General features: G+C 41.1%; 1 protein-coding gene across 1 annotated transcript in view; it reads right to left on the bottom strand.

Annotated features, from left to right (window-relative positions):
• TMEM131 (transmembrane protein 131) overlaps nt 1–15,949 on the bottom strand; it is a 179,229-nt gene that overhangs the window by 31,290 nt on the left and 131,990 nt on the right. The window contains 11 exon segments of the mRNA XM_075060989.1: nt 236–831; nt 1,556–1,714; nt 3,636–3,821; nt 5,107–5,293; nt 6,580–6,722; nt 9,237–9,388; nt 11,019–11,085; nt 11,456–11,565; nt 11,706–11,844; nt 15,117–15,234; nt 15,328–15,403. Of these exon segments, the coding sequence (XP_074917090.1) occupies nt 236–831; nt 1,556–1,714; nt 3,636–3,821; nt 5,107–5,293; nt 6,580–6,722; nt 9,237–9,388; nt 11,019–11,085; nt 11,456–11,565; nt 11,706–11,844; nt 15,117–15,234; nt 15,328–15,403 (1,933 nt within the window).

Below are 15,949 nucleotides of genomic sequence, written 5' to 3'. Positions count from 1 at the left end.
ATAAAACTTGCAAAAGAGAGTTTATCCAATGTTGAATGGACAATTCCAGTATTATCAAATGACAGAAAGGAAATGTATGAACCCTACTCAGGATCATGCATGAAGCTCTGGTACAGCTGAGAAGTTAGCAGCTTACAACACTATGAAACTGTAACCTTTACATATACTGGCTCAAAACTCACTTTTTGGTTGTCATAATGCGCCACCCGTATTAAGCAAAGCAGAGTTGTATTACCTTTGTTTTTTGTTACTGGAGATGGGGGCTGCTCTGTAAACACATCTGGGGACGGGGACTCTGGGTGGTCAAACTCTTTGTCCATAGTTTCTATCAGACCAGCGATATCTGAGTCCTCTGAGCTGTGCCTTGTGTTGCTGGTACATTCTGGGTGTGAAGGGTTAAGAAGTGGTGATTGTGGCAAAGAACTTTCAGTCTGTTGCTCTTGTTGCTGAGGCACTGTTGGTGTTGGCTGTTGTGACTGCTGCTCTAAGAGAACTTGAGCATGTTGCTGGTTTGTTTGCTGGCTCTGCTTTGCCCCCCTGGATCTTCTGCCTGCTGTATGATTCTGAGCTATAACACCTGAATCCAGGATAAGGGAACCTCCTCTGTTAGATGACTGCATGGAAGCTGTCTGTAGGGAAGTCCTGCTAGCAACATTTGAATTGTTTTTAGATTTGACATTTTCAATATCAACTGAATTTCTATTGCTGTGCAGATGTGCTGTTGGGTTGCATTGCTTGTGACTTCCTGCACTGGATCGTGATGAGGAACCACCTGTTACATAGACTCCTCTGGAGGAACTGTGATTAGAGTCCGATCCAGGTGCATTCAAGCTGGAAGAAGAGCAAGTGTGTTCAAATATACAGTAAGTGTATATTCCTCTACATAATAAAAGAGTTATTACATCAATTAGTAATTCTGAACTACACAGTTCTTGGCTTATTTATCACAGAAATGTAACATGAAAACTCCCTTACAGCTCAACTGACAAGTCAGTAATATCCATTATTCACTTATTTACATTTGTGGACAAATCACAGCAACACCACATAGTACACGTGAGAAGGAATACTGGTGTGGGGAGTTTCTTTTTCAAATAAAGCCCTAGGAGGCCTGGGGTAGTCTACTTTTTTGTAAAGGTACAGTCAAGGTCCAGACTCCAGAGAAACATTTTTCACATTGCAACAACAAGTAATAGTAGTAGTAAATGAAAAGATTTCACAGTCTGTTTACAAGTATCTGGCAGTCCAGATTTCGGCCACGGTCCACCTATTGACTACCTCTGCCCTAGGCAGAGAGCCTTAAGGAGAGACACTCTTGCCCCAGTCTGTTGCATTATACACTTTCTGTTTTTCTAACAGGTAGTATGTATTTTACTATGTTGATTTTCACAAAAAAGTAGGAATTCCTCCACCCTCCCCACACTATTTGGATGCCCTCTTAAGTTATTGCTAAATTACCAGCCCCTTTTGTTAGGAGGGTGACCCTGATTAGTCTCCTGTACTAGGAAGAAATGTTCCTTTCCAAGTGGCCTTATTCAAATGTGCGTACACTTACTTTCCGTCAGATGAAATTCCAACTATTCTCCTGAGATCAAATGGCCTTCCCATATCAAAGGGAGGGTTTGATGCCTCAAAGGACAGGCGCCTCCTGAATGGCTCCCAAATTCCTTGAGCATCTAAATATGCTGTTCCAATTACCAAGAGGAAGAGTACACTATAGGGAATAGAAGTAAAAAAAAGCACTGATTTTGTTGTCATCGTGTTAGGGGTGATGAGGCTGAATGCAACAAGGCAAAGAAGATGCATCTTCTGCCAACATATCAAAAGTAAAAGGTGAACAGTACCCAAAAAAGCAATTTTATACGTTGCTCTAAAGAGCAAAATCCCAGCATGACAAACACACCTATTTAACCCCTCAACGTACACATATTATGGGATTTACAATTAAAGCGCAAAGACAAGATATACATATGATTCCCAAACCAAAGAGCTATGGAAAAAGGTTTCTGAAGCAGAAGTCAACTTGTTTCAAATCAGCATGGTCTCGTCTCCTTCCAAATTTTTGACAGCTTCTTGATATTTCCATTGAGCGAAATGAAGTACCAATTCACAAAAAAGTTTTTCACAAAGTTGCAATAGAAGAGTTAAGGAAAACAGATTAATCTAACAACAACAGGGAAACATCTCCAGATAAAGTCATCAATACTTTATACAAGAGGGCAGAATTTTGGCCTTAGCTACTGTTTCCTGTCAAAACCACACTGTCAATGGGGGAAGAATGAGAGAGATGAGGGGAGGAACACAGGTTAGCATCTGATTTAATGCACAGAAAATTGAAGAAATTTTAATTCTTGGGTAAAAATGCCATTGTGTAATTAAAATATACTAGATGGACTAAAATATTGTCAACAGATTTAGTGTGCAGACTAAAAGTACTATTGAATACACACAGCAGGTGATTGTACTGAGAGAAAAAACATGTGTTTGTGTTTATATAACACTGTTGCGTGAGTAAAAAAAAAAGTTCTCTTCTGTTTCCATCATTTCAGTTCTTATTTTTACAGTTTTACTGTTGATATTTTAGCTATACTCAGTCATTAGTGTTTCAATACAGTGAAATTGCAAAACAAATTTATTTTCATTTCTGTTTGTAACTACAATATAAGGAATATAGTGAGAAATGGGGGAGGTACTAGACTGAAAGTCAAGAGACCCAGGTTCCACACCCAGCTTTGCCACCGATCTGAGCTGTGACCTTGAGCAACTCACTTCACCTCTGTGCGCACCTCTCTCCCCCGCTACATTCTTTGTTTCATCTATTTAGATTGTAAGCTCTTCCTGGAAGGGACTATTTCACTACATGTCTGTATGCTGCCTAGCAAAATGTGCTTTGTTGTCCGGTGTATTAATATGCTATTATGTAACTTCACTAACTGATGATACTCTATTTTAAATGCATTACATATGACTCAACAATGCCCTCCAGGTTCTCAGAAATTCCATTATTAGTATCACCAGTTGTCTATCACATATAAATGTGGCAGCAGAATTAAATCATTCAAAAGGCATTTGCAGCTGAACTCATCTAAGTCACTGTTTCATATCTCCCTAAGGTGCTGCACTGTGGAAGAGCGACTTCTCATCTCCAAAAGAAGCCATGTTTAACAACGTTGCCTCAATTCATAACTTATCATAGAATCCTAGAATATTAGGGTTGGAAGGGACCTCAGATGGTCATCTAGTCTAACTCCCTGCTCAAAGCAGGACCAATCCCCAACTTGGTTCAAGTCTGGCTTAGTTACAGCTATAAACAATCACACATCATCATGGTTAATAGGAGTGCAATATTTGATCTTAGCAAAGATGTTCTGGGCAAAAATATGCTGTATTTTGCACTAGTTTTTTCACAGACAGTTAGAATTCCCAACGTCATGGTGTTAGTACAAAATCCACAGTAGTTTGCACCTGTTTGTTCTTAACTTCACCTTACCATAATACATTTTACATCAATTATCAATTGCACTGTATACAAAATGTATCCTAAATTATACTAAAATCAAAGCATCTACCCTTTGTATTTTGTATTCAAACTCCGACAACTCCATGTACATTATGCAGGTACAAGCAACTCATACCTCATTATTCCTGAGATGATTATGTACAGTGCCAGCTCCCAGCTGGGTCTGGGCAGGGCTTCTGCACATGTTGCTAACATATGATATGGAAGAGATGCATTCAACACAAATATAAATTCAGAACCTCCTGCTGTAATGAACTTCAGTTCACGAATGACTCTGGAAGCAGTGAAATCTGGTGTAAACCTGAAAAAGTAAATGCAGATTGTTACACCTGTCCATATTTTAAGACTAAAACCAGTAAGACAGTTTTAAGTTCTAAATAATTTGCATTATTCATTCTTTTCGTATTTTAAAAAGATAATAGCGACTGCAGTGGCTGTAATTTGAGGAGGTTTGCTGAAACTGACTGAATCAGTAAGATGATCACTAGTCTCCCAGACACCTTAGCCAAATAGTACCTATGGATATAATTCTAGTAACTTAAGAGACAATGAAATCAGTCTCTAAGTACATACATAGAAAGAATGTATTCTGTAAGAGAGAAGGCCTAGAATTAAGCCAATACCAGAGGGTAGGTTTATCTAGCAGATGAAGCCAACTAGATACAATGGTTGGAATTAAATTTGGACCCATTTTTTTCATTAAGAAAAAAAATCAAACTAAAATTATGCAAAAAACGCAAAATTTAAGAGTGACAGTAATTAAGCAATGAAACAGATTACCGAGAAAAGTGGAAACTTTGTCACTTCATCTTCAAGTCAAGACTGAATATCTTTCTAGAAAGCTATGCTGTAGTTTCATCACTAATTGTTGAGCTTGATGCAGGTATTAATGGGAAATCCTATGGCCTGTGTCATGTAGCAGGCCAGACTAGTTAATTAGAGTGCTCCTTTACAGTCTTAAATTCTATGAATTTTTAGTAAACGCTAATCAGTTAGTATACAAAAGAGGGATTAAATACAACCAGGGCCCAAAGATCATTTTTGGAGCAGAAAGGTCCTTTCTGTAGCCAATTCTTGATTAAAACACCCACTACAATTTCAGTCAGTGCAGCATACACAAAGCCTGCAGGGTTAAAATGCTGTACATTATGATAGGGGCACTCATAATACACAGAGGGATCCTTTTCAGTACACACTGCAATTAACCAAAAGGATATGTTCGTCTATGTCTATATTCTACGATATCCTGAATGAAGTTGTCTTAATATCCATCTGTTTATACAGTTCCAAGTTTACAACAAACTGTTTTATGACCAGTAAATACAACACTGTATTCAGCTGTGAAATCTCTTTAATAGGTTCTTACAAACAAACAGTTTGTTCCACTTTTAGAAAGGAAAGGAAGTTTCACAATTTTTGTTCGTACAGAAGAAAATTAAGCAACTCAAAGTTTAAATGAAAAAAAAGGATTTAATCAACACCAATTTCTTACTGAGTAAAGCTCTGTACATACATTTTCTAATGCAAGAGTATTCTCAAATGATGTACATGAGGAAAATGGCCTCACTCTTCAACAATGTACTTACAATATGACAATGTCTTTAGAGGCATTGGCACTTAGTGCAAACTCTTGACAGTTAACAACTTTAAATCCATATCCTTCACATGTATATCCACTGATTTCCATGGACTTCACATTAATCTGAAGCTGTCCTGTGTTCTCCACTTTGAATGTTCTTTTCAGTGTGAAATTTGGTTCTTTTAATTTCATTTCTAAAAAGATATAGAACAAAGCAATTAGGACTGTGTTAAGCCACTGTAGTGCAGTAAATTCATTATCTACAAAAAATGCTTGCAAAGTTCTGTTAGTACCATCCTCACTTTAAGCCCAACAGAGATACTGGGAAATACATGCATCAGAGAAGTGGTGAGTGGTCGAAGTGCTGACCTTTGGACAAGATGTTAAAACAGAGGTCTCTGCAAGCAGTGTCAGATGTCTATCAGGTAGAATAGTTTTTGTCTAATTCCAGAGCGTTCTATTCTCTCACAAAAAACCTGGAGAAAGCTAATCTATTGAGACTAATATTGCTTATAACCCGCCCCCCATCTGTGTAGTGGTGTAAACTATTGTTCACTGTGTCTACTTTGCTTTTGTACACAGTTCCTGTACTAGCAGCATTTAACTGAATGTTGTAAACATTACTTTCAGATAGAGTACAGATAATACTACACATACTAACACTAAATTCTTTTCTATCCTGAAAAATAAAGCTCATGGATGACATCAAAGACATCGAAGTCAGCATCATTAAGAGGAATATCGCCTTTTAAGAATTTACACTGCTAGTGGAAAACCAATGTGAGGCATGTTTAGAGGTAGGATCTGAGTTTTGAACTTCAACTGATTTTTCTACACATCACTCGATGGAGAAGGGTTTGTATGACCATCCATCAAGAAATACTATGGATCTCTGCCAAAGGCTGAGGGACAAATCTTCTTGACTAGTTCTTCAGCCCCAATTCCTCTACCCTCTCCCTTCCCTGCCCCCTATACAAATTGTTCGCGTGGAGGGCTGCTAAAGGATTCAGGAAGACAGAGGGCTGGTTGCTGCCTTGGTTCACCTATTCTCCGATTGAGAGATTCAGGGCCATTGTAGTGGGTTTTCTGTTACTTTTGTCTGTCTTCACTCTTTTTCTCTTAAAAAATTGAGGTTATATAGCCTCTAGTATCCATCACTTTAAACGAAAGTAACATTGGACAGACCTTTATCTGTATGTTTACATTTCTTAATCAATCTGTTTACAATGGCAAAATGCTCAAGACACTATGAAAATAAAAAATTTTGCTCAGAAATATTGCTTGTATATTGAAACACAGTATTTGTCAAGGTACATCAGCCACAAGTTCACACATTTTATATATTTGTAGAGATTCATTTCATCTAGCGTTATAAAACAGGAAAGTGGTATTTTCTAGTTACTGCAGATATTCGTAGTTGTGTACATCAGATGTCATGAGATTTTCTGTTCAGTGTAATAGGTCTTCATAGAATACTCACTTTCTGAACAGTCTTTTAATGATGATTCAGTGATCTTAAAACGTAATGAACTTCCTGGACCTGGAGGCTTGCCTGCAACCCTCAGGCTTTCAGTTGTTCCTTGGCCTTGTACCATTATAGCATCTATTACAGTCAAATTATTTCTGTATAAAGAGAACAGGGGAAAGAAGAAACTTTTAGCAAAATAAATATGCCCTCCACTGCTCTCTCAAACATGTTCACAAACTATATTACATTACCTCCCAATCCTAGAACAGTTTTATGTGTATGAGTAATCTCACTCACAATTCCTATGCATAATAAGTGTTTGCAGGTTAGGGGCTGCAGTAACCAACACAAAGCATACTAAGCTTTAGTGAAGAAACTCATGATTTAGTTATAAAATTTTATCATTAACACTTAGAACTGCAAATTTCCTACATGCTTCTTTCAAACAGTAAACATACTTATTTAAACTCTCGACTTCTCACAGCGAGAATATTTTAGGGAAAATAATGTTTGACAAGTCCCTACTTTCAATACAAAAAGTATAGAACAGGGGTCAGCAACCTTTCAGAAGTGGTGTGCCGAGTCTTCATTTATTCACTCTAATTTAAGGTTTCGTGAGCCGGTAATACATGTTAATGTTTTTTTAGCAGGTCTCTCTCTACAAGTCTATATATAACTAAACTAGTGTTGTATTGTAAAACAAACAAGGTTTTCAAAATGTTTAAGAAGCGCCATTTAAAATTAAATTAAAATGTTGATCTTACATCACCAGCCCGCTCAGCCTACTGCTGGTCTGGGGTTCTGTTCACCTCGGTCGGCAGTGGGCTGAGTGGGCCCTGCAGCTGGGACCCCAGCTGGGAAGGGTCTGGCAGCCAGAACCCCAGACCGGCAGCGGGCTGTGTGGGGCTGGTACCCGGGACCCCAGACCGGCTGTGGGCTGAGTAGCTCAGCCCATTGCTGCTCAGGGGTTCCATCCTCCGGTGCCTGCCAGCCGGGATCCCGGCTGCTCGACCAGCTCAGCCTGCTGCCGGTCTGGGGTCCTGGCCCTACCCACATACATAACTTCTCCCTGGTTCTGGCCCATTCTCTTCCTCTCTCTGCACTGAGCTGAGTGTGGGAGTGCACTGAGCACAGGCCTGGGGGTGAAGGGTCTGGCCAGGAGCTAGAATGAAGGAGGAGGCTCAGGGTTGGGGCAGGAGTTTTGGGTGTGGGGGCACTTACCTTGGCAGTTCCCATTTGGTGTGAGGGGTACAGGTGGGAATGTGACTCCTGTTTGGTGCTCAGGATGGGGGTGGCGATGTGGAGGGTGCAAGAGTCAGGGCAGAGGGCTGGGAGCATGTGAGGGGGTGCAAGTGTCAGAGTAGGGGGGCTGGGTATGTGTGGGAGTGCCAGAGTCAGGGCTGGGGTCATGGGGGGGGTGAAGGAGTCAGAGGGCCGAGTGGTAGAGAGCTCAGGGCAGGGGCCTAGGGTGTGTGTGTGGGGGGTCAGGAGTCAGGGCAGAGGGCTGGGTGACTGCCCCCCGCCCAGAACCCCGAACCCCCCACTGCTCCTTGTCCCGACTACCCCCTCCTGGGACCCCACCCCCTATCTAAGCCTCCCTGTCCCTTGTCCCCTGACTGCCCCCCTAGGATCCTACCCCGTGCCTGTCCCCTGACTGCCCCAACCCTTATCCACACCCCCACACCCAGACAGACCCCCTGGACTCCTATGCCCCATCCGACTGCTCCCCACCCCCTGACAGGACCCCCCAGAACTCTGGACCCATCCATCCCCCCTCCTGCCTGCCCCAACTCCTCTCCACACCCCTGCCTCTTGACAGGACCCCCAGAACTCCCAACTCATCCAACCCCCCCCAGCTCCTTGTCCCCTGACCATCCCCTCCAGAGACCCCCCCCACCCTAACTGCTACCCCAGGACCCTCCTTGCTCCCTGTCCCCTGACTGCCCTGCCCCCTATCCACCCCCCAAACAGACCCCAGGACTCCCATGCCCCATCCAACCGCCCCTCCTGGTCCCTGACTGCCCCTCCAGAGACCCCACCCCTAACCACCCCCCCAGGATCCCACTCTGCTCCCTGTACCTTGACTGCCCCCGCCTGGCCCCCTTACCATGAGGCTCCCCGCTCATCCGGAGCCCTGCTGCCGCCGCGTGCGCAGCCCTGCTCTGCCCCGCCCCTTAGAGCGCTGCGTGCATGGCGACAGGGCTCTGGGAGGAGGCAGCGGAGGGGCTGGCGGCTAGCTGTGCTCAGGCCAGCGCTCCGGCCTGGGACCGCGGACCCCGCGGCTTGCTGTGTCGGCAGGATTTTTAATGGCACGCGGAGTCCCAGCAGGCAGCCGCATGCCATTAAAAATTGGCATGCGTGCCATCTTTCGCACGCATGCCATAGGTTGACTGACCCCTGGTATAGATGAACTTGAAAAGAATCTAAACATCTTAATATAGAAAACATATTGGCAATACATGAATATTTGAAGATATGAACTGAATGCCTTTGACCACTATAAATCATAAGGTTATGTATACAAACTAAACCCATCATTTCAAACCTGGAGATTCCACAATTAATCTTGAAACAATGGGACAATTTATTGGTCACAAGTGGTCAAATGTGTAACCTACACATAAATAAGTACCTAATTAACTCAAACCTAATTCAGAAACCTACCATACCTGATGATAATTAATGATGAAACAGTCTTATTAAGAACTGGAGTAAATTTTACTTTGACAGATTTTCGCTCTCCAGGCTTTAAAACTATGTTTAAAACCAAATGTTGAGACAGACCCTCTGCAAATCCTGTAGTGCTCTGCAATGGCTGAACCTTAAGACAATGAAAAATAAAAACCGCTTTTAAAAATTAGGGAGTTTTGCATAGATTCCACTGAGTACATACAAACTATATTTTCTAAAAAATTCTTATATCAAAACATGCTTCCTGATGAAGTTGTTTAAATACTTAAGTAGCCTAGTTAAATTCTTCTAATTCTCTATTAGACTTAAAGGGTAACAGAAAAAAAAGGTTTTCTTTTAAAAAACAAAACACACAAACATTTATTCACAAGAGTGTCCACCATGAACTGGAAGTGCCCCAAATAGTCTTAAGACAATGAGAGTTTGATCAGGCAAAAAGAACAGGTTGCAGCTGCTATTCTGCCACCAGTTGATATGCAACACTTATTTTTAATTTTTAAGCTATCATAGCCTTTAACAGAAAAACAAGAGATCTACAGCACAAAAAAATCCTATATTTATTGCCAAGTTCAAAGCAGTGCAACTGGATTATTCACCACAAGCAATCTGAGCTACAAAACACTCATCTGGGTCCCTAAAACCCTCAGAGGACAGGGTATTCAGGGGGTTGTTCATGTGCACCTCTAACACTAATATTATTACTTCGCAATCATGTAGTGCTTCCCATCTTCAAAGTGCTCTACAATTACTAAATCTTCAGAACACATTTTGAGGTAGACGGGCTAAGTATTACCAATGTAAAAGGAGGTCACAAATCTAATATTTCTAAAAATTTCTCAAGTGGCCTTTTCCTGATCTTGATCTTACTGTAAGAAAGCACTGACTTATGAGACGATAGTAAAATAAGTCAGTGGTTCTCAACCAGGGGTCCGGGCCCCCTGAGGGGCCACAAGCAGGTTTCAGGGGGCCTGCCAAGCAGGGCTGGCATTAGACTTGCTGAGGTCCAAGGCAGAAAGCCGAAGCCCCACTGCATGAGGCTGAAGCCCAGGACCCTGAGCCCTGTCATCCAGAGCTGAAGCTGAAGCTGAAGCCTGCGCACCTTAGCTTTGCGAGGCGCTCTGTGGTGTGGAGTCCTGGGCTATTGCCCTGCTTGCTCCTCCCTAATGCCATCGCTGGCTTTTATATGCAGAAAAACAGTTGTGGCACAGGTGGGCCATGGAGATTTTATAGCATGTTGGGGGGACCTGAGAAAGAAAAAGGTTGAGAACCCCTGAAATAAGTAACTAGGTATAGCTTAGCTAAAAACTGACTAATTGGAGGAAAAAGAATAAATATTTATACATTCAAAGAGAACATCTGCTTAGGGGGATCACAAGTAAAATTTAGACTGTCAAAAAATTCTGAATGAAAAGTGAAGTGACAGATGTCCCACCACCTGAGTATTTAGAACTAGCATCCAAGAATATACTGTATGGAACACTTATATAATGGTAAGGGGATGAATAAAATAAGCCAACAGATATTTTTCATCTTTAAGTTCTATAATTACATAAAAGAATAAACATACTGGGAAAAAAATTAAATTTGAATTACACACTAATCTTAATGGAAATTGCAGAGCAATTTTCCTGCAACATATCCAACAAACATCACATGCCATTCATAACTTTGAAGACTCCATGGCTGTATTTTTATTATACAATATTTGTGTGGCTATGTAAAAACATTACAAAAGAAGGAAGTGTTTTGAAATAACTTACAGAGTTTCTGGAAACCTGGAATTCTAGTGTCCTCAAATTGAAATTTGTTGACTTACTCAAGTTAAACCTAAAATATAAACATATACTTCTTACCCAGCTATATTACAGTGAGATAGGATATACAGATATTTATGAAATTCACATAATTGACAATATGGCCTTTATAACAATTTCAAATAATTTACGGATTTCAACACTAACCAAAAGCACCAGGATTTATATTAAGGATGACTGGAATGAAGACTACACAGATAAAATAGCCACTCATTTTTCTTATTTTGCTTGGTCTCTCCTTTCTCCACTCTGCTAAAGCTCTGAATTCTCTCTACAGCACAGCTGCTGTTGATAAATACTGCATTGATTTCCCCCCACCTCACCGCAAGTAGCACATCTGGTATCAAAGCAAGACGAGATTAAACATTCCAAACCATACTTACCGCTCTATTAATTTGTCTACAAAAGATGATGGGTTGGAATACAGAGCTAAAGGAAGGAATTGAACACAGACAGGAACATCCGCTGGGTTTTCTAGAAGAATTTCTTCCTCCTATTACAAAAGCAACAATTTGACAAACATTTACATTCATATTAATTGTGAATATAGTGAACTTTTCCAAATATTAATACCTATTTCAAACTATGCTCAGTCACTGTAAAATGATCCTATTAACACACACACACACTTACTGATGAGCTGTTGGTATTGGTAAGTGGGAAACTTAAATGGCGTGGTGAACTGAGTATGGATGGCCAGGTCAGTTTGGCTGTGATTTTCAATATTACATCCTTCTGGAGATCTGTGTCCACTTCAAACATGGCACTCAATCTAGAAAAAAAAAAGTTATAAAATCCACCTTGTGAGAGTGGAATGGCGATAGCCTAAAAAAACAAGAACATTTTGTTAACTTTCCATGCACTCTAGAAAACGTATAATTATTTTGGAATGCGCCACTCTTCAATATATTTTTACGTTTGTCAGACGTTTGATCTTTACCTGAACTTACTGCTATTTCAGTTATAAGAAAAGGAAAGCACAAAGGGACAACACAACCACGCTGTCTGTGCTGTCACACCTTTGCAGAATATTCTATGCTTTCTTGTTTTGTTCCTCCCATGCCTCCTTCAATTACCAGAGTACTCTTTTGTTACAAAGGTGTTTTATGGTAGCGAGACCATGACTAAGGCTCTGACTACAGTGGTGCAAAAAGGGAATAAAGTAAACAGCTACTGTTGAATCCTTCTAATACTGTTTGGCTGTCCAGTGTGAACAGGGTCAAACAGCATTAAACCCATGAGTGGCTATGCAAAGTTACTTCTATAAACATTAGCTGTTTTTAAACGCTGGTCCAATATGGCATAGCTCCAGCTATACAGCTTCACAAACTACGTCATAAATACAGGACACACAGCGAACCATGTTACAGCAATGCCAACTCCCACCATTTTGTCACAAGTCTCAGGATATCCGGTGTTCTTCAGCACCAGATCCTGGAGTCAGGTGATTTTAATGAAAGTTAAGATTTTCACAAAGTTTCCAACTCCCGTGGCTGCAAAGAAAAATCTTAACAATCTGACCTAAGTGAACCCTAAATGTCCAATCCAGAAAGTAAGTGAAAAGAATCTCATACAGAAGCTCCCCAACTTATGCAAGCATTCCGTTCTGGAACACTTTGCATAAGTCAAATTTTGTTAAGTCAGGAACGTATCTCCGACAATTATGCAAAAAAAAAAAGTGTACACAGATTTTTTTCCCGTAAGTCTGGATTTCTGTAAGTCAAGTTTGCGTAACGTGGGCAGCATCTGTATTTATTTATGTTAAACCTCATGATTTAATGAAATCAAGATTTATTGAGGCCGGAGTCATGATACTTGAATGCCTAGGGATGGCAGTACTGAGGATACATGTTTGCCCCCGATGCAGTTGCAATTTGATTCCATTTGAGACAGGGCATTAGCCATCTAGTCTAACTGGACTAAGCTGTTAAATTTTTCTGTATCCCTAATTCAGTTTTCCTCTTGCCCCAGTGATGGTCCCTTCTCTGGCCCAGTTGCTCAGTGCACTCACTCTTCTGAGCTCCACTGTCATGCTGAAAGGTGCAGAGCACATGCTTAGGGAGAAAATGGAACTGAAGGATAAGTGTAATGAGTTGTCAGACCAGGCCAAAGAGATTCTCACCTAGTAAGGGACAGAGTAGCCCAACACCCAAATAAAACTTACTAGCTGGTGTAGAGATTCAGTAGGCAGGTGGGAGCGCTGGAGATATGGACAAAAAGCCAGGGTTCAATAGGTCTCAAGCTCTTCAGCCAAGGCCTTCTGTTGGCATGGCTTTAGTACCAGTCAGGTCTGTCCAGTATTCAGACCGAGCATGCTCTATTCTTTGTTTAAAGTTTCTCTCAATTATTTGTTTCTTTAACTGAATTTAGAGTGCTTTACACATTCATTGTATCATGTAACTATTTGGAGATGTGTTTTCCTGTATTGCTTTCCCTCTTCCTCAAATATTTTAACCTTTAATGTAAACTGCAAAAAGTAGATAATATCAGGGAATTCTGACAGGGTCATATTTCCCTTCCTTTAAGAGTTACTGTTGTGCTTTCCAAGGGATGTGGCAAGGCACTTTTGTTATGCTGTTGATATAGTTCTATTGCAATATTTCAATACTTATGTTAAGTCTTTTTGTGTTTTCACAAAGTCTAGAACATTAATAAAATCCAAGTTAAAATGGATATTATCACAATAAATAGGATCTCAAAAGCACTTTGCTAACATTAACTAAACTGTACAATACCCTTCTGAGACATTGAACATATTATCCACCATTGAAAAGCAGCCACTTCATGCATGAAATATAGCAGATGCTTTTAACAAAGCACAGTAGCACCACAAAACAGTTTAACTTCTTAGACATTAGTTTGAATGTATTTAGTCATCATCACACTCCATATAACACCTTTCAAAAAAGGTATCCCAAAATACTTTACACCAAACTAAAAGATTTCTATTTTTCAGTGGTGAATAGAGTAATCTCAGTACAGTGGCAAAAGGAGATAAACTAGATAAACAGGAGCACAGCAGCTACTTTGCACAAGCAATACCACACATTTTAGGAATACTGTGTAAGGTGGGGTTTGCTTTAGCTTTCTAGTTTACAAAGAAAGATAGTCAACTACAAATTCACACTAGTTGATCTACCTAAGCCAGAGGTTCTCAAACTCTGGTCCATTGACCACCAGTGGTCTGCGAACTCCATTCAGGTGGTCCGTGGATAGTTTCCTCTAAGGTGCACGCCTGGGCGGCTGCACCTGAGAGAATGAACAGCCACCCACCTAATTAGTGGAGCTGTGCACGCATGACTCCACTAATTAGGTGCCTGGTCCCTGGAGAAGACGCACATGTAAGGTGAGGTGGTAGCCTTGGGGGGAGTAAGGGGTAGGTGTGAAAGAGCAGTGGGGAAAGAAGAGGGGGGCAGGGGGAATTTGGGATGTGCAGGGCTGCGGCAGCTAGAGAAAGAGGCAACACTCCTCAGCTCCAGGGCTGTGGCTGCTAGGGGGAGACTCCCCCACTCTCCTTCCCAGCTTCAGCTTGGAGGCTGCTGGAGCAGGAGAGAGAGGGACAGACACCCCTCCCCTTCCCAGCCCCAGCTCAGGAGCTGCCATCGAGGGGGAGAGAGGGCACATTCATCGCATTAGAAAGGTAAGACTACTGACATTAAAATATGACTTGTGTGCTTTTGTTTGTAGAACAAAAAACATTAATAATTAACTTTTTTTTAATATAGCGCTTTTATCCGAAGTGCTTTACAATAGTTCGCTAACTGTATCAACAACATTTGGAAAGATTATTAAGTGACCCACCAAGAACCTCTGCATTTTCAAGTAGTCTTCAGAAAAAAAAAGTTTGATGACCACTGATATAAGCCAAACATAGCACCTTGAGAAAAATGTCATTTCCCCCCGCTTCAAACTCTTTTAGAAGAACAAACCTAGCAATTATTCCTTGCCCTTCTCTGGCAACACAAGAATTCAATGCTGTAAACATGCAACACAAAACAAAAAGGATCAAGTGATTCACAGGCCACAGGGCAAATATACACTTACCTATGACCTGAGTTCTCTCTGATTCCTGCCCACAGTCTGAACAAGTTCTCATGCAAATCCCAATCAGAATCCCATGCATCTTCTTGCATCGTTAAGCTGTGCTGAACTTTAGGTTCAGCTAAAAAACAAAAACCATACTTTTATACACTTCAATATTATGGGGGGAGGAGAATAAAATGAGATTTTAATTACAAAAATGAAAATTACTTACATTTACGTAAGAAAGGCAATCCAACATAACAGTGATTCCCACAATGTAAACCAGGATCAAAATAAATATTTGCTATCTGCAAAATGTACAAGAACAATTAAATGAAGCAAGCATCTCTGATGACTAAAATAGAGAAAAATTCCTGCATTTAGGATGGACGAATCCCATGCACTGCTACAGACTAGGGACCACGTGACTAGGCAGCAGTTCTTCAGAAAAGAACCCAGGGGTTACAGTGGATGAGAAGCTGGATATGAGTCAGTGTACCCTTGTTGCCAAGAAGGCTAATGGCATTTTGGGCTGTATAAGTAGGAGCACTGCCAGCAGATCGAGGGATGTGATCATTCCCCCTCTATATGGCATTGGTGAGACCTCATCTGGAGTACTGTGTCCAGTTTTGGGCCCCATGCTACAAGAAGGATGTGGAAAAACTGGAGAGAGTCCAGCAGAGGGCAACAAAAATGATTAGGGGACTAGAACACATGATTTATGAGGAGAGGCTGAGGGAAATGGGATTATTTACTCTGCAGAAGAGAAGAATGGGGGGGGATTTGATAGCTGCTTTCAACTACCTGAAACAGGATTCCAAAGAGGATGGAGCTAGGCTGTTCTCAGTGGTAGC

The sequence above is a fragment of the Chelonoidis abingdonii genome, chromosome 1 (assembly GCF_003597395.2).
Source record: "Chelonoidis abingdonii isolate Lonesome George chromosome 1, CheloAbing_2.0, whole genome shotgun sequence".
In the NCBI taxonomy this organism is placed as follows: Eukaryota; Metazoa; Chordata; order Testudines; family Testudinidae; genus Chelonoidis; species Chelonoidis abingdonii.
This window is presented reverse-complemented; position numbering and strand designations above follow the sequence as displayed.